Raw genomic sequence first — 21,911 nt, forward strand, 5'->3', positions numbered from 1 at the left:
GTTTCTGAAAATTAAAGAAAGAAATAAGAGAGGGTAAGAGAAAAAGTTTTTCCTCTGCCCTCATCATGAAAAATATTCTTTGGACAAAGTCCCATCTTTAACTATAATTTCCCTATTTGTTTACCTCTCCAGAACAAACCTAGAAACGGTGACTGTATACACCTTGGATTTGAATTATTATAAAAAAGATGAAATACAGTAAAGGAGTCCTTAGCAACTTTTTTGCTTAAAATAAACCAGGATTTCAAACATACTAAAATTATTAATACATGGAGAAGCTTAAAGATTAGTGTGAGTGTGCTCAGTCCTGTCTGACTCGTTGCTACGCCTAGACTGTAGCCCACCATGCTCGTCTGCCCTTGGGATTTCCCAGGAGAGAATCCTGGAAAGGGTTGCCTTTCCCTTCTCCAAGGGATCTTCCCAACTCAGCAGGTGAACCCCTGCTTCCTGCATCTTCTGCACTGGTGGGTGGACTCTTTACCACAGAACCACCTGGGAAGCCCCTTAAAGATTAGAATGGAGGGTAAGTGTTGGGATGACTTCACAGTTACTTTATTAGCTGATTCTGACAGAAGCACACACAGAACCTCAGTCTGTCTCTCTCTCGACTTCCACGACTCCCTGACTGGAACCCACACTAGCACACCCTTCGTTTCTCTCCTGGTGGCATCGTTTCCTTCTGTCATCAAAGTGACAGAAGTGCTTTTCTAAAGACAAAGAAATTTGTTTACAAAAAATTTAAACTTCATACAATCAATGTTAGCTTTAATCTGATGTCTTAACCCTAAAGAGTTCAGAGCTTGCTTCCAGCTTAAAAAACAAAACTGTTCCTTTCAAGACAAAAAGAAGAAAACAAAAATGTCACTTCTAGTTCAGGAAAGCAAGTTTTCCTAGAGTCTGTTCATATCATGAGAATGTCATATTTTGAACTGGTGAATGTTCAAAGTGAAAGTGAAGTCGCTCAATCCTGTCCGACTCTTTGCGACCCATGGACTGTAGCCCACCAGGCTCCTCCATCCATGGGATTCTCCAGGCAAGAATACTGGAGTGGGTTGCCATTTCCTTCTCCAAGGGATCTTCCTGACCCAGGGATCGAACCCAGGTCTCCCACATTGCAGGCAGACACTTTAACCTCTACACCACCTCAAGTACCACAATAATCAGGAAATGATAGTCAGCATGAATATAATCATTTGTAGACTGATAGCATCAATAACTGTGATAATATTAAAACATTAATAGAACTTATTATGTGTTGCCTAGTATTCCTCAGCATTGAATTAAATCTTTTTCTATGGATTAACTGCTTTAATCATCTCAACAGTATTTACTGATTTTCTATTTTTACCCGCATTTTATAAGGAGGTTACTTGATATAGTGTGGGTAAAAATAAGTTACTTCTCTGCAAATCCCAGATGGAGTCAATGCTTGAGGAAGTGCTGAAACATAGATAGTACTGACAGAATAAATACAACTAGCTTTTGTGTCCAGGACTGCCATTAAAGTTTTATTTTTAACTGAACATATCAAGAATTTCATTGTACCTTGATCAGAATTCACCTTTGGTTGCATAAAATTGTCCACTCTTTTTCAGTAAGTAAGTCTCAAACTCAGCTCAGGATTTAGGTGCTCCACTGCTGGTGGCAGAAACTTTCAAAAGTCTTCACAGCTCAGCCAACTCCACACACCACAGCTCTGGGCTCCAGAGAAGATTGAGCTTGGTTCTTGCTGGATGCTTTATATTCTCCAATGACCACACCCATTTCTTCCAAGTGATAGGGTTATCAACTCTGTGAAAAGGTATAGGTGCACATGATTAGATTTTGCAGAGTTGGAAACACATCAGGATGCCAATGATTGAATTCAAATGTTTGAAACCTACTTAATCCAATTGCCACAATCCAACCTCTGATAAAAGTCTCACCATGAATTTACCTTTGTAATTCATGAAGCTTTTGTTTTGGAATAAAGTATCCAAGTATGAATTTCACACCTCCATTTAATGAAATATATTATAGTTTTAATAGCACCTAGCCATCTAGACCTATCACCCACTAGATTTACTTGCCTTTCTGAATTTGCCTGCATTCATTCTGTTATATTTCTTTAGAATGAGGAGTCCCTCACATTTTATTTTTCAACCCAGGTACTCAAGCTCCTTCAAACTACCACATACTACTCTGGCCAAGATAGCCAGAAGTTGTTGTTTGGAAATAACTGAACTCCCCAGGATTAAATTTCATATCTTCATTTCACAAACTATATGATAGCCCTAATTGCAGCAACCAGTAATTTCACCAGTAACAAGTGAGAATATGTGCTTGCTAAGTCTCTTCAGTTGTGTCAGACTCTTTGCGACCCCATGGACCATAGCCCACCAGACTCTTCTGTCTGTGGGATTCTCTAGGCAAGAATACTGGAGTGGATTTCCATGCCCTTCTCCAGGGGATCTTCCCAACCAAGGGACCGAACCCTCAGCTCTTATGTGTCCTGCATCAGCAGGTTCTTTATCACTAGGGCCACATGGGAAGCCCGCAAGTGAGAAAAGGGACTGTGATTTTCCTTCTAGGAGTAGCAGTGACTCAGCTTATTCCATCACATTAAGCCCTCTTGTTCTTAAAAATGCAGCAATCTTTGCCTTACCTGACATGGAATAGGGGAAGGGAATGAAGTTCAATGAGTTGAAAATTGAAATAATGTCTGAGAAAAAGAGCAAAGTTTAAATTTGGATATAATTTATATTTTGAAAACATAATATAGTAAGATTTTATTTCCCAAAGATGCTGTTGCTGGTTTTTTCATTTTCTCTGTATTATAACTGAATCTATTATTCATTGCACAAAGAATAATTATTAATTGTAAAATCAGGAAGAATTTACAAAAAAGATTAAAATTGCCTTAGGCTGAATAATTGTAAGGGTCATATGCAGAATCTAAATATTAGATCAATATCAAGTGACTGAAAGGCAAGAGATATGTAAACATGGTTATCCAGATCATCCTTTTTGAAGTTTCCTGTATTCATTGATGAATTGCTATCAAATTTTTGGACCTTTAAAAATGTAATAGGTAGAGAAAACCCCCCAATAAGTATCCACATGATAGCAAAGTGCCATCTACATTCTCCATGCGTTTAACAAAAGGGACACAAGAAAAACTTTCTACTAAAAGATAAAAATAATGTTTTGGGTGAGTCCTGAAATAAAGTATCAGGATTACAGAGCATGTAGGTGCTCAGTTGTGGCTGACTCTGTGACTCCATGGACTCCTCTGTCCATGGGATTTCCCAGGTAAGAATACTGGAGGAGGTTGTCATTTCCTGTTCCAGAGGATCTTCTTGACCCAGTGATCAAACCCGATCTGTGTCAGCTGCATTAGCAGGCAGAATTTTTTTTTTTTTTTTTTGCCACTGTGCCTCCTGGGAAGCCCAAAAGTATCAAGAAGCTGACATTAAATCAGACTTCACAGTTTATAATATACCTCTCTTGCTTTTGTTTTACTTTCTCTATGTGATTGGATTTGTTTCTATATGCGGTAGTGATACTAATAACTTTTGTTCTTCCTAGAAAAGTAAGTCTGAACTCTCTGCAGTTTGTGCTCTGTCTTTCCTTGGAGATGGGAAACTGAACTAACTCATTGAATAGAGAGACTTTTTCTCTGAGGATATGGAAATGCCATTAACTGACCTGATTTTTCTCTTTCTCCTCTGGATAACACTCTCAGTTAGAAAATTACCATTCACAATGTGAGCCTTTCAGAGGATGATACAAGTGTGATTCTTTGAAATCACCATTACTGAATTTTTATTTTGAAAAATAAACATATAGCAAAAAATGTAAGTGTTGCTACAGAAAAGTATTGAATCGAAGATAGTATATAAAGGCTTCAGCTCCAGAGTTTGAACTCCTACAGCCCAGAATTCCACGGCCACCTCAGTGGGAGGGAGAGCAGAAAGTAGTTCTCAGGCCTCTCTGACCTGCAGGGCTGGAGACAAGCAGCCCCAACCCCGACTCAGGGTCAAGGTTTCCACTTGGAGATGGGCATTTGGAGTCCTAGGAAGACCTTAGACCCTGTCCTTTCTCTGGCATCATCGCTGATGCAGCCACTTCCTTCCACAGAGAGCTACCATCCCCGAGAGCAGCATGTCTTTCAGGAGAACCTGGTCTGCCGGGGTCGGAGCCTGGGCTGTCCTGATGGTCAGTGGGTCCGGCCCCACCACTGAGGGACACGCCTGAGAGGGGCTCGGGCCTGGAGGCTCTCAGAAACCTGCTCCAGGGGCTCCAAGAGGGACACCAAGTCTGCACGGCCACAGGGCTCAGAGCCTGCATTTCTGGGAAGGGTCTTGGCTTCTGTCTGCCCAGGAGTCCACAGGCCCAGTAGGGAGTTAGGAGGACGTGCGTGGCGATGGGAGAAAGGCCGTATTCCCATATCTTAAACGAGTTGCTCCAGGGAACCTCAAGATCTTTTTGTCTGCAAGTGCCTGATGGGGCCCCGGAGTCTGGGCCTTCCTGAGGATACTGTCTCCCAATGGACGTGGCCCGAGTGTCAGAAAAGAGCTCAAATCCGCAGGCACCATGTGTGGGTCTTGGCGAGAGTCAGTGTTGGAAACAGGGGTGCTGGACCATTGAGCCGGAGGGGGTCCATGGGGATCCCGGGGCTGGCGGCCTCATCAAGGCTCTCAGAAGCTCCGCTGGTGCCTGAACCCTGAAGGTTCCCCGGCATTGCACCTGCCCTCGCTGCCTCTTGTGTGTGAGGCCCCGAGGGTGGCTCTCTGTCCAGGGTGAACTCAGCAGAGAAGCGACTGACTCAGAAAAAGAAAGATACATATCTTGTGATATTGACCAGATGTGGAATCTAAAATATTTGTACAACTGAGGTTATTTACAAAAGAAAGACACAGATGGAGAAAACAAACTTAAGGTACCAGGCGCTAAGAAATGGGGTGGGAGATGGGAGGGAAAAAGTTGAGATCTGGATGATCATACACCCATTCCTATGCATAGAGCTATAATAAATAAGGATCTACTGTGTAGCACGGGAAATTCTATTCTATATTCTGTAATGACCTGTATGGAAATTTTTTTTAAAAGAGTGGATATATGTATTTATATAATTGATTCACCAGGCTGTATAAGAAAAACTAACACAACCTTGAAAATCAAGCATATTCCAATGAAAATTTAAAAATAAATGAATTTTATCATCTAGTAACCTTCCCTGAGTGAACTGTCAGGGCCCATCACTGAGTAAATAGAAAAATGTTTTGAGGACTAGAATGCAAACACAGTTTAATAAAGAAATCCTGAAGAGATCATTGCCCAAACTTAACAGACAATATCATATTTCTTTCACAAATTGCCTATTATTTTCTAGTCAATCTTGTATAGTACAAAACATGACATAATCATTAACTCCACAACCTAGCATCAATATTTCCACTGTGCGTACATATTGAATAATAGAATGAGAGGGTATGAGGTCATATGCAAGGAAGGAAGAACAGGTATAGAGTCTTAGAGAAAACCACCAACAGCTATTGTGTGTGCAGTTACAGACATAAAGAGAATAAACAGTGTTAACCTAAACCAAAGAACAAAACAAAAAATAGCAAACAAAAATATTCTGAAGGAAAAATATCATGCAGAACTGAATGAAAATAATAAAACGTAAAAGAATTTTAGTTCAGATGAGGTTGAGAATACCTATCAGAGACTAGAGGGCTATCTCAGACAGCACAGTCCATGGTATTTGGGGAAGACTGAGTGTTCCGTGTTGAAAAATGGAATCTGAAGGACTCTGCTTTTTGAAGAAGTGTCACAGAGCGAATACAGGCAAATTCAGACAGCCAACTAAATCTAGTGGGTGATGAGCCTGGATGGGTCAGTGAAATTAGGACTATCGCATTGTTCATGAAATGAAGGTATGAAATTCATATTTGGGAAGTTCAATTATTTCCAAACAATAACTTCATGGATAACAAGTGTAAACCATGGTGTGACTTCACCAGAATGAAATATGTAAAGACATATATATGAAACACACACATACACATATATACATAATTTGTGTATGTATATATATATATGCATACTTTTGTGTTGTGTATATATATATGTGTGTGTGTATACACATGAGAGGAACTTGTATCAAAGGAGTCTAGTGAGATTTGAAACCACGCTGTTCCCTTTCCTCTCCTCCTCCAACAATTCTATGCTCTCATTCAGTTTCCTGTCTGTTCCATTCCTACCACCAACATGAGCAGCTTGTCTAGGAAGTTACAGCTCTTTAATGGGAACATTTAGGAGATTTTTGTCTTAATTTCCAAGTTTCATTTCACTTAATAGCATCCCATTTTGACCACAGATTCTTTTAAAAAATTATTTTTAAAATAATGATTGAGTCTGTGATATCTCATGTGAGTTTACTGGCTTAGGAATATTTTGAAACCAATGAATCTAATCGACAGCAATCATTACAAAGTGATTCATGAAAGCAACCTAGACGTCCATCAGCAGACGAATGGATAAGAAAGCTTTGGTACATATACACAATGGAGTATTACTCAGCCATTAAAAAGAATACAGTTGAATCAGCTCTAATAAGGTGGATGAAACTGGAGCCTATTATACAGAGTGAAGTAAGCCAGAAAGAAAAACACCAATACAGTATACTAATGCATACATATGGAATTTAGAAAGATGGTAACGATAACCCTGTATGCGAGACAGCAAAAGAGACACAAATGTATAAAACAGTCTTCTGGACTCTGTGGGAGAGGATGAGGGTAGGATGATTTGGGAGAATGGCATTGAAACATGTATAATATCATATGTGAAATGAATGGCCAGTCCAGGTTTGATTCATGATACAGGATGCTTGGGGCTGGTGCACTGGGATGACCCAGAGGGATGGTATAGGGAGGGAGATGGGAGGGGGATTCAGGATGGGGAACACATGTACACCCATGGCAGATTCATGTTGATGTATGGCAAAACCAATACAATATTTAAAACTAATTCAGTTCAGTTCAGTTCAGTTCAGTCGCTCAGTCGTGTCCGACTCTTTGCAACCCCATGAATCGCAGCACGCCAGACCTCCCTGTCCATCACCAAGTCTCTAATTAAAATAAATAATTTTATATTTTAAAAAATTCCAGAGCAAAAACAAAAGAAAAAACAAAAATAATTCAAACACTGAAGAATATAACATTTGCCAGGAAGCATTTAACAGGAGGCTTCCTGTGTGCTGTTTTGGATCTTTCAGAAATGCTATGTTCCTTATTAATTCCTGAATATTCAGGAGTTAAGAGGAGAGGCAAGCCTCTTCCAGGGCTGAGGGATACAGGAATTTCCTTCATTAGTTTTTCAATAGGATGATAAGTACCCTCTTCCTTTTTATGAACCGTATGGTAAAAGTGATTATTTACAAGTTTCTCTGTCTTTAATATGGATCGCCTATGTTTTGTAAAGAAATACAGGAAAAGAACAGAATGGGAAAGACTAGAGATCTCTTCAAGAAAATTAGAGATACCAAGGGAACATTTCATGCAAAGATGGGCTCTATAAAGGACAGAAATGGTATAGACCTAACAGAAGCAGAAGATATTAAGAAGAGGTGGCAAGAATACACAGAAGAACTGTACAAAAAAGATCTTCATGACCAAGATAATCACGATGGTGTGATCACTCATCTAGAGCCAGACATCCTGGAATGTGAAGTAAAGTGGGCCTTAGAAAGCATCACCATGAACAAAGCTAGTGGAGGTGATGGAATTCCAGTTGAGCTATTTCAAATCCTGAAAGATGATGCTGTGAAAGTGCTGTACTCAATATACCAGCAATTTTGAAATACTCAGCAGTGGCCACAGGACTGGAAAAGGTCAGTTTTCATTCCAATCCCAAAGAAAGGCAATGCCAAAGAATGCTCAAACTACCACACAATTGCAGTCATCTCACACACTAGTAAAGTAATGCTCAAAATTCTCCAATCCAGGCTTCAGCAATACGTGAACCATGAACTTCCTGATGTTCAAGCTGGTTTAGAAAAGGCAGAGGAACCAGAGATCAAATTTCCATCTGCTGGATCATGGAAAAAGCAAGAGAGTTCCAGAAAAACATCTCTTTCTGCTTTATTGACTATGCCAAAGCCTTTGACTGTGTGGATCACAATAAACTGTGGAAAATTCTGAAAGAGATGGGAATACCAGACCACCTGACCTGCCTCTTGAGAAATCTCTATGTAGGTCAGGAAGCAACAGTTAGAACTGGAATGGAACAACAGACCGGTTCCAAATAGGAAAAGGAGTACATCAAGGCTGTATATTGTCACCCTGCTTATTTAACTTCTATGCAGAGTACATAATGAGAAACTCTGGACTGGAAGAAACACAAGCTGGAATCAAGATTGCTGGGAGAAATAAATAACCTCAGATATGCAGATGACACCAGCTTTATGGCATAAAGTGAGGAGGAACTAAAAAGCCTCTTGATGAAAGGAGAGTGAAAAAGTTGGCTTAAAGCTCAACATTCAGAAAACGAAGATCATGGCATCCGGTCCCATCACTTCATGGGAAATAGATGGGGAAACAGTGGAAATAGTGTCAGACTTTATTTTGGGGGGCTCCCAAATCACTGCAGATGGTGACTGTAACCATGAAGTTAAAAGACGTTAAGTCCTTGGAAGAAAATTATGACCAACCAAGATTGTATATTCAAAAGCAGAGACATTACTATGCTGACTAAGGTCCGTCTAGTCAAGGCTATGGTCGTTCAAGTAGTCATGTATGGATGTGACAGTTGGACTGTGAAGAAAGCTGAGCGCTGAAGAATTGATGCTTTTGAACTGTGGTGTTGGAGAAGGCTCTCGAGAGTCCCTTGGACTGCAAGGAGATCCAACCAGTCCATTCTAAAGGAGATTAGCCCTGGGATTTCTTTGGAAGGAATGATGCTTAAGCTGAAATTCCAGTATTTTGGCCACCTCATGTAAAGAGTTGACTCATTGGAAAAGACTCTGATGCTGGGAGGGATTGAGGGCAGGAGGAGAAGGGGACGACAGAGGGTGAGATGGCTGGATGGCATCACTGACTCGATGGACGTGAGTCTGAGTGAACTCCGGGAGTTGGTGATGGACAGGGAGGCCTGGTGTGCTGCGATTCATGGGGTCACAGAGTCGGACCCAACTGAGTGACTGAACTGAACTGATGTTTTGTAAGCCTGGAATTTTAATCTTTATCTTTGCTGAGAATAACTACAGTATGTTGATTAAAACACCTTTGCTTCATCAGAGCTCTGGTCCCTGTGTCTTTCTTTCTCTTTCTCTCTTCTCTCTCTTTCTCTCTCTCTCTATTGGGCTATTTCTTTGGAGCACAGAGGCCCTCTGAGTTCCTGCCTGGGCTTCTACGACCCTCTCAAGAAGGTCCTCTGCACCTTCAGCCCATCGAGAGGGCCCCTGAAGCCTCCGTGAATAGAACAAGCCCTGTGCCAGGGGCTTTATTGGCTTTCTGCATAAACCAAGGAATATCAGCCTCTTTCTCTCCTTTACTTTCTTATTGTCGACTCCGGACCACCAGGTTCTGGTCCATTAAAGGACCACAATAAACATTAAAGAAAGGTTAAAAGGCGCAGATATCAGCCAAGATCACATAAGGTGCTTTAAGGTACCAAAATTTCAATATTATTAGCATTACCATATTATTATCACTACAATCAGTAGTGTTTTCTAAATTGTTGCATTTATTGAGAAATAGAGTGTATATTCAGGTCATTTTGTAGGTGGACAGTTCCGTGTACAAAGCTAAAATTGAATAAATTTGCATGAGATTTATAATTAATTATGCTTAATGGCATATGGTTTTGTAATGGGTTTCTGTTGTTTCAGCCTGACTAGGCTGTAATGTAACGATTTAAGGTAATCTACCAGCCACTTTGTAGAACACTCACATCTCCTGCAATTATTCAAGCAGATACTAATCTAGGTGACACTGTGAAGAGATTTTGAGGGTGTAAATCCATGATATAGACTCTAATCTAAGGAGATTATGCAGATGCACTGACTTAATCAACAGGAGGTCTTTAAAAGATGTATAATAACTCCTGGAACAAAATTCCAGACAATAAGTGGATCAGCATTACTCCCAATGCCTCAGTCTCCTGTGGGCAACAGCTTTGCCCTGAATAACTTGGATTGCAGCCTGCTTGTGTTTACCCTCCCTGAGGAAGCGCCCTCCTGTCCTCACACTTTTCCGTAACCATCACAGGAGCAAATCCTCTGTGAACATGAGCTCTTTCTCTCTCTCTCCTTCTATAATTGAACCCTAACTGATACAAACCTGATACACTTATGATAACTATTAGCTTAACTTTAACTATAAATCTTATTTATAGTCCATTGACTGATAACACAACTCCCACTATATTAAGGTAGATGTACCCAAAATTTTCATGGAAAATGGTGATTTTTTATTGCTGCAAGTTCTTAGGAATAACACTTACTTGCACTGCTTCTTCTTGGGTCAAGGAAGAAGAGGACCACTCTTAGACCTAATTAAAGACCTTGCCCGGGTTATTAGGAGATGTCAGTTTGGAAAATTTACATTTAGGAAGAAAATATAAATGCACCTTCTTAGAAGAAATGTATCATCTGTAATTTTCTGCTCTTTACTCCTGATTGCATGTGAGGTGTAGTTTCCGCTGCTTGCTAGTTGCCCTCCAGACTATCATCTATGTATACCTTCAACAATCACCAACTTGCGTGATTTTGTTCATAAAATTTCCTTTCTATGCTTATTTTATTTTTATTCATGTATTTTTATGATTTTTCTCATTGCAACAAATTTAATTACCAAGGAGTTTATAAAGGAAACATTTTACAAAGTAAAGCCCCAATCATAATTACCAACTGCAATGTTCTCATCATTGTTCTATGATCCATTCCTTTTCTATGGATTTCTCCTCATGGGCCCCTGTACTGAAACTACAGTGGGGAAATTTTAATGAGAGATGGGCTAGGTGACATTAAGAAAGTTTCCAAAATCTTGGTATCTCTCTTCCTTACTTCCTTAATATAGAAGTAGGCCACTCTCCTACTGGGAGTGAATAGATTGGAGCAGAAATATTTCCATATATATATTTAAGGACATATAATCTGATCTGCCAATAAAATGTTTCTTTCTGACTTAGAAAAGTAAAAATAGAAAAAAATTCACGTTTCATTTGAATGAGGTACTCCACCTGTTTTCCAGCCACCTTCTGCATTTATTCTTAGCAGAAATCCTGACTCTTTGTCACTAATACATTTCCCACTGATGTATGAATGATACTGGAAATCTGTTTAACATTAAGGCCCTCTCATTATTTGTTCTTTTCTCCCCCTCTAGGTTCCTGGCTTTTTTCCTTTTTTTTTTGTTTTCATGAATAATTGTGTCTTTAATAAGTGAAAATGAAGTCGCTCAGTTGTGTCCAACTCTTTGTGACCCCGTGGACTGTAGCCCACCAGGCTCCTCCGTCCATGGGATTGTCCAGGCAAGAATACTGGTGTGGGTTGCCATTTCCTTCTCCAGGGGATCTTCCCGACCCAGGGATCGAACCCAGGTTTCCCGCATTGCATGCAGATGCTATAACCTCTGAGCCACCAGGGAAGCCCTATAAGTAGTTGTATGTTTTATATATGAAAAAATTGAGTTTGAATATTAATCTTGTTTTCAGAATTAATATTAGTGTTTTATTTATTTATTTTATTTTTTGTATACTTTTTGTTTTTACTTTATTGCTTATTAGTGTGTTTCTGGTGAACATTTGTTACATCAGAAATAATGATCATATTTGACTTTTTATACCTAAGGTTTATTTCTTACTGTGTTTTGCCAGTTTTCTGAAAAAACACATTAATATTGATGATGTATTTTTGTCCGGATTGTGACCTTTAAAGACACTCCAAAGCTTTAAGACAGAATTTGCAACTACTAATACAATTTAAATTTATGTTTAAATTAACATGTTTAAATTATTCTTAAGCATCTACTAACTTATTTTGTTTTAGTTTTTTAGCTCAGTTGGTAAAGAATCCACTTGCAATACAGGAGACCCTGGTTCTATTCCTGGGTTGGGAAGATCCCCTGGGGTATGTTCATGGCGTGCTTTCTTTCAGCTATCAGTCTGATTTTTCCTCAGACACATTAATATAAGGCAACTGTATTAATTGGTTACTTTCAAAAATCCTGTTGTTTTCCAGAAATAAACCACATATAATGCTTTATTGACAATATGACAAATTCAGACAGATTTTCTCAACCTTTGTTAGAGGGGAAATTCATATTTATGCAAGGCCCCATGGTATACAAGGTTCGTCACTTGCTATGTTTTTTCTTTCTTTTTTGATGACCTAAATGTTAATCCTGTGTTCCACAGTAACATGACCCACAGGAAAACTTGGAAATTATTCAAAGTCCAAACAATTCTCTAACTCGTTTCTCTAGATTATTATTTTGTAATATACAGTAAACCACTCATCTACAGATTTGCTTTTCTTGATTTCAGTTACTCAGGTGGTTTAAACTTTGTTCAGGAAATATTAAATGGAAAATCTCAGAAATAAACAATTCAAATGTATTTAATTGTGAGCCATTCTATGTAGTGCAATGAAATTCCACACCATCCAGCTTTATCCCAAAGAGAACAAGTATTATCACTTTGTCCTGCTTATCCCACCCTCATTGACTTAACTTTCTGGGTTTTCATATCTATGGTCCTAAAAATCACACTAGGTGTCTTCAAGTAGCCCTTATTTAATAATGGCCCTAAAGTATGGTGATAATGATGGTGGTATTTCAGACATGCCAAAGGGAAGCCATAGGGTCCATCCTTTAGGAGATTGTTTCTGTCTTTCTGTCTTTTCGCTTATACTATTGTAATAGAAAAAGACGTGCAAATTCTGAGTTCTCTAAAAGAAATGCTTTTCCCAGTTTCCAGGGCAATGGCGATTTCCCTGCAAATCAGATTACATCCTGAGGTTGAATAGATATATATAGGGCAGAGTAGATTATGAGGAAGCAGGAGAAGTTTGCAGGCTGATGTAGGCCTGGTTGGTGACCAGGTCTGCCTATGCTGTACAGGTTCTGGGTTCCTGTATTAAGGTCCAGGAAGTGGGAAGCACATGATCATATTGTGGTGAATTTAGGAAGCTCATGAAGGAAGTGAAAAACCACAACATATATTCTGGACACATGATAACAAGAGAAGAATTTATTGTCAGCAATATGGAGGACAACCAAGTGAAGTTTGCATTTGACACTATCTTTACATCAAATAATAAAGGAAGCTCCATTACAGTAGAAAGAGCCTAAAGATCAGGAAGTCTCCTTGATATGCTGCAGTGGACAAGGGCTCCCTCAGAGAAGGAGTCCTGAACATCCCATCTGGGCCATGACTCAGATCCTCACCTGTGGCCAGTGCAGATGAAGGGCCTGACAGGGAAAGTGCACACACCATCATTGTACCGCCAAAGGAGGGTGTGCTTGGCAACATCCACAAAACTAATACTCCCACTGTCACAATCAAGGAACACCCCAACCCTGCCCAGAGGTCTCTCTATGTACAGAGGCGTGGTGGGGGCTGTGGTCCAGAGTTGGTAATGATCATCCTGCTTCACACACACAAGGAGAAAGTTGTCCCTGTTGGACTCCTCCAGTATGCCATCGTCCTTCCTTATCCAGGAATCCTTACAGACGCCTACAGCCCAATCCCAAGAGCTGTCCACAAGCATCTCCCAGTACTGTTTGCCGGAGGTGAAGCTCTGGTCTCCCCATGAGGCAAAATACTTTGCTGTTCCACCATCCAAAGATGCCTGGAGGCTGTCATGTTCATATGTGAGATGTCTTGCATCATCAAACAGCCTGATGTGATGACTGCTTACTTCATTACTGAATGAAAAGTTGACTGTGGAGAGATGAGAGAAAATGCCAGTCAAAACCAATGTTAAAATTCAAATTATCTACCAGAGAAGGTGGTCCACCTGGAGTCTCACTGGAAATATTGTAAGATTGGAAGGGCAGTTCTGACTGGAAAGTATTGGGTTTAAATATTGCTAACATATCTGCTGAAGAAGGAACTAATTAAAATGGAAAATACTTCCTACAAGTTCAGAGATTATAAGTTAGAGGGAGGTCAAGGTGACTTCTGGCTGGCTATCATATTGTATATTTATTACATCTAAAAGATTGGACTCCTGGGCATCGATCACCTCCAAGACCATGACAGCATATCTTATCCTCACCTTCATCACCACTGTGCAAGGGAAAAAGCTGCATTGTAGAATGGAAAATTGGTGATCACTCTACCATTATAGATAAGTTAGCAAATGGACACTGAAGAAATACAACCTAAGGATGGCATCTTCAAAGTAGTTTATTTGTAGGGCTTTTCTGTCTTTCATCTGTGGTTCTAAACTGAGGCCTAGTCATCCACTTCCTGCTAAGTCACCCTCCAGGGTGAGGTTTATCATGGAGCTCATTGTGGCCTCATCATCTAACCATTTGCTTACTTGTGATTTCTGCATTTGATTTTTGAGGCTTATCTATTTTGTCAAATTATGTGAATGGAAGAAGCACTTTATGCCTTCAATTCCTAAGAACTTTTTAAGTAAAAATGTTTTTAGGACTTTCCTGGTGGCACAGTGGACAAGATGGTTCATGCAAATTTAGGGAACATTCCTAATCTGGGAAGATTCCACATGCTGTGGAGCAACTGAACCTGTGGATTATGACTACTGAGCCTGTGCTCTTGAGCCCAGGACCCACCACTATTGAGCCCACATGCTACAATTATTGAAGCTCACTCATCATGAGTCTCTTGTGCTCTGCAACAAGAGAAGCCACTGCAATGAGAAGCAACCACTGTAGTGAAGAGTAATGTGGCTCACCCCAGCAAGAGAAACCTGGGCAAAGCAACAAAGACCCAGTGTGGTTAAAACTAAATAAAAAAAGAAATATTTTAAAAAATAATATAAATAAAAAAGAAACAAAAATGTATTCTTAAAAAAATGTTTTAAAACTCTAACTGCATTAATATCAGTTTAATTTAATATCCTGTTTTAATTACCAGTTTTCTAGAAGTCAGTGAACAGCTCACATTGTATGTCATAATATTTCTAGGCCTCAAGAAGTCATTTTGGGAGCATGTTACTTTTTCCATTATACAAATTTTTATGAAATTTAAAAATATTTGATGAGGCCTGAATCAAATCAGTATCTGCACCAGCCTGCATGTATTCTGTAAGGATTTTAGTGACTCTGTGACCATATATGTCTTCACCTGTCTATTTGCAGGCTGTTCCCCTGCACAAGGTGAAACCTAAGCAGGAGAAGACTCTCTGTGGACACCGTCACTGAAGGACCGTGCAGGGCAGACACACCAATGGGGTGACACTCACCTCGGAAGAGGTTGAGCCAATCCATCAGCCCGGACATGGGGCGCACAGGGAGTTCTGGGAGCAGAGGCTGAGGCACGTGCAGCTGTGCGGACTCACTCCTGTAAGAGAAAGATGCGGTTCATTCTTCTGCTGCCCAGGGCTTCTTTAACACAGCCTTTACGATAAGACAGCATGCTTCAGCTGAATATTCTTCATCTAAATCCCTTCTCCACCCTCATGGGATAGAATTGAACTGTTTTTGGAAATTTACTCTCAATCTTCCTCTTGCCCTGATTCCAGCCCATTTCTCGGAGGTAATTGCCTCTATAACCTCAAACTTGGGAAAAACAAGTCTTTGCACCTCTAGGTGCTTGAGATTTTGAAATCAAAATCAGAAATTACTGACCATTAAGAAATTTTGGCACTGAGCTGAATAATACCTCCCTCTGCCACAGGAGCAAAAAAGCTAACTTCCTTTTGAGCAAGAAATCATACTCAGCCAAACAGGTGCAGACACACGTACACAAGCAATCTAGCATTATCTGGGTAAATTAAGTCATCACTTTGTTAAGTGCTGCTGTATTTCCTTCAGAGCCCCCAGGTGCCCTCATCAGTATTGAAAAGCTTACCATTTCAGTTTGTCTTCCAATTCCTGTCAAGAAAAAATAAAAAGACAAGTTAGACCTTATATACAGGCAACGAGGATTTGGGTTGGCAAAATTCAGTAGTTTTAATCACCACCACTAGAAACAGTCTGAGAAATCTGTTTTCCTCTTCTTTCTGAAAAAAAAAAAAAAACCCTCTGGGACAACATATTTTATGTGGATATAATGTATTCTTGATGAGTTAATAAAACGAAAGGTGAAACAGAGAAAGGACGAGTACTGATGATTCACCCTCTGCCCTCTGCATATTGATATTTCCTGGGGCTTTTACCCAAAGTGTAATAAGCCCCAAACTAATGTCTAATGAAACCTGGTATATCTCAACAGGAAGTGAGATGTATACATGTATAAATGTATATGTGTGTTTGTATATATGTATATACATACACATATGAGCTTTGTCCAAATGTCTCCTATTGCACATTTGGAGACCAAAAAATGGAGTCAGTACATAAGCTGTTCCTTTCTGGTTTTAATAGAAGCAAGTTACAAAAGGAGATTTTTAAAAAGGGAATATTCCCTGGGGAATATCTAGGATCAGAATACTGTAAAGCTTGCTCAGGCATAATTTGCATGAGTTGCACTTTATCTATAATATTTCTAAGTAGGAGAGAATCCCATCTTAGTCTCAGAGGATGAAGAAATATACCATGTCAGGGAAGTCAAATGTGTGAACGTCAGATAATGCATTTTCAAACACATCCTCAGTTCTTACCTGGAGCAGCTCCACGTCTGGTTTAGAGCACATTTGAATGAGCTTCTTGTGTATTTCTCGGAGCTCTTTCTTCTTTCCGATTATTTCCTCTTGCCTTCTTATGAGTTGATTGTATATGTTTTGGCCTTCTTTTATAATACTCTCTACATAGTAATCTTCTTCCTCCGGGAGAAATGGGGGTGCCATCCTATAAGTTCTCCTAATCATGTCTCCATGTCGATATACATAAAACTGTTAAGAGATGAATTTCAATATCATTTAGTTTGCTCTGATTCATGTTCTCTTCCAAGAAGCTACATCCATCCTAAATGCATGCCCTCCCTCATCTCAGAAGCCAAGTTCATTCCTCTTTCCTTCACTTTGTTTTTCTTCAATTGATTAGAAACCGAACCTACCCTTTCCTCAAACAACTGTCATCTAATTCAGGAGTTCCTGAAACACTTGGAGAAAATCTTTTCATGAATCATTTCTTTCATTTGCCTCCTGTTAAATGTGAAAGAGCCCATATAAGCAATTGAAATTTATGGGTGATTCATATGTCATATGCAATTTCCTCATTTCAATGCTAGTACGTAAGCTTGTGTTTCACCTCATATCTCCTGGCTTTCTCTTAGTGCCATGAAACATCTTTCTAAAAAGGATTGCCTGTCCTCGAACAGTTGTCCAGCCTCAATCATTTCTTTCTAGTGTTCTTTTCTCTATGAATCAGTTTTCTTTCTCCCCGTAAGTTCACAATCTTCTTCCCATATTGTTTGGAAGATCATTTCTCTTCATTCCATTTCATATTCCTCCTGGTATTGAATGATTCACCCTCTCATGCGCCAAATCTTTCTCCTTGTTCCTTTCCCCCTGAGTTGTTTAACATGTCACATTTTCTCCAGCTTGAACCAATATCACTCTCAAGCCAGAGAGCAATCACTCTTCACCATGATGGGCACACTCCTTAAAGTGCTGTTTGTATTTGCTTTGTATCACCTGGGTTCATGTACTAATCAGATTGAAGTACTTTGTGGTTCCCAATGACATGCTTTTACTTTCTGGAATGTATGACAGAAATCTGTGCCTGAAATAACCCATGGATTTTTAAACATTTACTTGAATTTCAAAACTGGAATTGATCTTAAACTTGAGAAATTTTCCTTGAGATCCTGAATCATGTCTATGTAATCATCCACATCACACCATAAAACTCCACCTTAGAACTTTCTTCTAAGGGGTGCTTTGTTTTAGTTATTGATCCACTGGATTCTAAAGAGCTCGAGAGGCATGTAAATGTTGGTTGAATGGTGCTTAGAACATTTTTTCTGATGGTGTTCAACTCACTCTCTGAATTTCACTATACATGTTGATTTCAGCTCACTTTATTAATGGTAAGTTTCTCGCTACCTGCCTCAATCTGTTTTTTTTTTTCAGAGAAATATGTTCTTACTGTATGTACTTACCATCCAAGGGTCAGTTCCTCTGCCATTTTTCTTGAGATTTCTTTCAGTTTCTTGAATCTTTTCCCATAAAGATCTCATTTGGTTTGCCAACTTTTCCTGTAAAAGAATTATGAATTTTAGTACAAGAAAAGCAAATACATTGGAGTTTCAGAGCCCAAAGATTGGGGTGTACTGACGATTATTAGATAAAGGCCCTTGAGGCAGACAGTAACAGACCACGGCAGGCCATCAGGTGTCCCTGTTTTTCCTCACTCATGATCTGTTGTATGAAATTCTACACTAAAAATCCACACACCATTAGGTAATTATGTGCCTGAGGTATGACTAATTTTCATCTGCTGTGGAAACTTATATCAAAATTTGGATATAGGTATGTTTATCTTCTGTAAAATCCAATGTACTGTATCTTCCTTCTTGTCCAGGATTAGAAAACCTGTATTCAATGAAAAGTATTTTTGCACTTGTAGATTTTACAGTTTCTTTCTTAAAATGAAGGTCCCACAGTGTCACTAGCATAATAATATATCACACAAATAATTTCAATTAGCTTCATCAGCTAGCCATTGGATACAAGTTTCATAAAGCAGGTATACTGCTCTATATTCTTCACTGCTTTATTATTGTTAACTAGATCTGTACGTGGCACTCAGTAAAAGTGAAAGGCGCTCAGTAGTGTCCAACTCTTTGTGACTCCATGGACTGTATAGACCATGGAATTCTCTAGGCCAGAATACTGGAGTGGGCAGCCTTTCCCTTCTCCAAGGGATCTTCCCAACCCAAGGATTAAACCCAGGTCTCCAGCATTGCAGGTGGATTCTTTACCAGCTGAGCCACAAGGAAAGCCCAAGAATACTGGAGTGGGTAGCCTATCCCTTCTCCATGGGATCTTCCCAACCCAGAATCAACCCGGGGTCTCCTGCATTGCAGGTGGATTCTTTACCAACTCAATAAAGAGAGGGTTTAAGCATCATCATTTTAATCTCTTAGGTGTATCATCCCCAAGCTTCCTAAGTGCTCTCAGAGGCATCACTCACCCAGGATTCCTCAGCAGCCTCTTCAGCGGGACAATGTTTGTGAGTCTTGTGCTCCTGACCTTGAGAGCAGACCAAACAGAGCAAGCTCTTGTCAGCTTCACAGAAGATGGTCTTTGTCTGCTTGTGGGCCCCACACAGGTGTTCCTCACACTTCAGGAATTGCCTGAGATTGGCTTTTCTGACAGTGGACACCAGATTTTTCAGAAGGAAATTCGTTTTGAGGTTTGTCTGTTCTGATCGTTGTCTGCACACCGGACAACTGGCAGGGACTTCGGCTTGTTCCCAGAAAAGACAAAGACAGGACCTACAGAAGCTATGTCCACAGCCTATGGTGACTGGGTCTAGAAGGAAATTCAGGCAGATCAGGCAGGTGAGCTCCTTCTGGAAGGCTTCTTGGATTTCTGAGTCCATTTTCCTGAGGGAAGAATATCAGTTTATTCCTCTTTCCCCAAGCCAAAAAAGGAACAAACAAAATTAGACTTAGGTTGTGACTAAATAATACACTGCTTTAGGAGCAGAAGAATCTGGATTTTTCATTGGATACAAATGGAAAACAGAAACACAAAGAGAGCTTTCAAGAGCTGCAAAAAATTTTCTCACTGGCCTAACCAACACTATCTTCTGACCTCTTTCCCCTCTACCTACTGGAGAAGCTCAGTTTTGAAGAGGTCTTGTTTTCCTCTAGATAGCATGACTTCAGGAGCTTGACCTAGTTGACAGCTCTACATGGTGGGTCCTAATTTCTGCAAACAGTCACAATTCTCTATGCCAGTCATTGATTTGGTGTGAGATAGTTGATGAAGCTTGTATTTTTATTACTTATGTAATTATCATGCATTTTCTTTAGATGTCCTTTTTTTATCTCAATCTGCATTTTTTTTCCAAAAACATTTTTTTCTTTTTAAAGCACTTTTGAGTACATTCAGAGTCAATAAAGAGAAAATTAAATGTTGGAATATTGTAACTTATTCCAACCAGAGTTTATTTACATGAATATACTAAGTGGTTGAATTTTTCATTCTATCCATACTCATCCAATGTATTTTATATGCTATAGTAATAGTCATCATTAAAAAAAAAATCATGTGATTTAAATTTTACATTGTAAAAAAATTAGGTCCTTTTGCCTGTATTTGTTAAGCATAGAAGTGTCTTAAGTTTCTCATGTCATTGTATGCTCAGTAGTGTCACCTTTCTGACTTCTCAATCATTCCCTAGCTTCTTTAAGATTTCAGTCAAAAATGTATATTTTGGGAGGGATGGTAGTTCCCTCACTTCACTTTCACTTTCTTTTATAGTTACCTCACTTTAGCAATATTTTCAGCAACTCATTGTGTGCATTATCTAGCTCTAGTATAGAATATTATCTCTCTGGTATATACAGACACATTCCACTTTTCGGGAAAGTGATGATAGGTACTACATATTGAATCAAATAGTCTTAAGAAATATTTTTAGAAGCTACATCAAACACAAAACATATCAGTCAGCCACTTTCTGAGTCCTTAAAATGCATGGGGACAAGTAAGAAAGAATCGCAATCACAGAAGTAAAATGAATTCCCTTAATCATTCCACAGTGCATGTCAAGACAAGCTAACAAAACTGGAACAGGATCATTTCACTAAGTTGGCAAACAGGGCTGTTACATTGAAAAAAAATCTCATTTTACCAATAAATTAAAATTGGAAATTTAGTTTGTTTTCCCTCAGAAGAATCACAGAAGCTGCTCTGTGGTGAATTGTGTACTCACCTAAGGAGTTGTAGAAACAGTCTACCCTGGAGAATAATATGAAGTTGGCTCAGAGGTCAAGAGTTCCAAGTGTGGCTTTCAGAAGTCTCAAGATGCAGGTGAACTTCAAACTCTCCCTCTCAGTTCTGGAGAAGACTGACTTTGCCTCCTGGAGTCTCCTTATATTGTGTCTCTGAACCCCACCCATTTCTTCAAGTGATTACATTTCACCAGTCTTCCAATGGAGTTAATATGGATGATTAGATTTTTCTGAAACAAGACAAGACTGCTTTAACAAATTGGCTTAGTTTCACAAACATATCTGCCAACATCTTCTCTTCAAGAGTCACTGATTGTACCACAAACCCAACCTGTGACTCTCTGAATGTCATTAATTTTTATTTTTAATTTACCAAACACTTTGGAAAGATTCTTTCATTTCTATAGAGTTTAGCAAATGTCTTGAAAAACTTGGAAATTTATTTTCTGAGGTTTTATTAAATATGTTCTGTCATGGAATAAGAGCTTTATTGTATTGGTTCATTGAATTTTGAACTGTAAAAAAGCACTTCAACATAAGAACGCCTGTGGTCACCAGTCTAGAATGGAAATTTCTCTGCCCCATATCCTCACAGAGATCAAGCCCCTCAGTATCCCCCCAACAACAACAGGCCAGGAAATTCTCTGCCTGGTGCTCCCCACCCAGCTCATGGGAGACAGGAGAGAAAGGCCCCAGCTCAGACACCCCTTTGGGTCAGTTTCATGAATAGGTTACTCTCAAACAAAACAGAAACAACAGTGGCCACTTTGGAAAAGTTAAGCCAAAAAATATTTTGAAGTCACACATATCCTTACCTTTCTTCTCTGACATATTTTCCACTAACAATTAGTTTGAGAATTCAGACTTTTTGAAAGGATTGG

At 39.4% G+C, this 21,911-nt stretch overlaps 1 protein-coding gene across 1 annotated transcript; it reads right to left on the reverse strand.

The window, feature by feature from the left end:
- Nucleotides 1-4,558: 4,558 nt before the first annotated feature.
- Nucleotides 4,559-19,670, reverse strand: LOC120874851 (tripartite motif-containing protein 43B-like). The gene is made up of 6 exons (XM_040256543.1): nt 19,260-19,670; nt 16,784-17,014; nt 16,033-16,055; nt 15,425-15,522; nt 13,437-13,932; nt 4,559-4,802 (listed from the first exon to the last, which is right to left on the reverse strand). The coding sequence occupies exons 1-6, from the start codon at nt 19,668-19,670 to the stop codon at nt 4,559-4,561; spliced, it is 1,503 nt and encodes a 500-aa protein (XP_040112477.1).
- Between the last annotated feature and the right edge of the window lie 2,241 nt (nt 19,671-21,911).

Source organism: Oryx dammah, unplaced genomic scaffold, assembly GCF_014754425.2.
Source record: "Oryx dammah isolate SB20612 unplaced genomic scaffold, SCBI_Odam_1.1 HiC_scaffold_15, whole genome shotgun sequence".
NCBI lineage: Eukaryota > Metazoa > Chordata > Mammalia > Artiodactyla > Bovidae > Oryx > Oryx dammah.

Excerpts from the sequence above, each read along its gene's own strand:
- LOC120874851 (XM_040256543.1), bottom strand. The coding sequence starts at position 19,670 with ATGGACTCAGAAATCCAAGAAGCCTTCCAGAAGGAGCTCACCTGCCTG. Across the intron at positions 15,523-16,032 it reads TTGGAAGACAAACTGAAATG|GAGTGAGTCCGCACAGCTGC; the intron begins GTAAGCTTTTCA and ends TTTCTCTTACAG. Across the intron at positions 13,933-15,424 it reads TTGGCTCAACCTCTTCCGAG|TCAACTTTTCATTCAGTAAT; the intron begins GTGAGTGTCACC and ends ATCTCTCCACAG.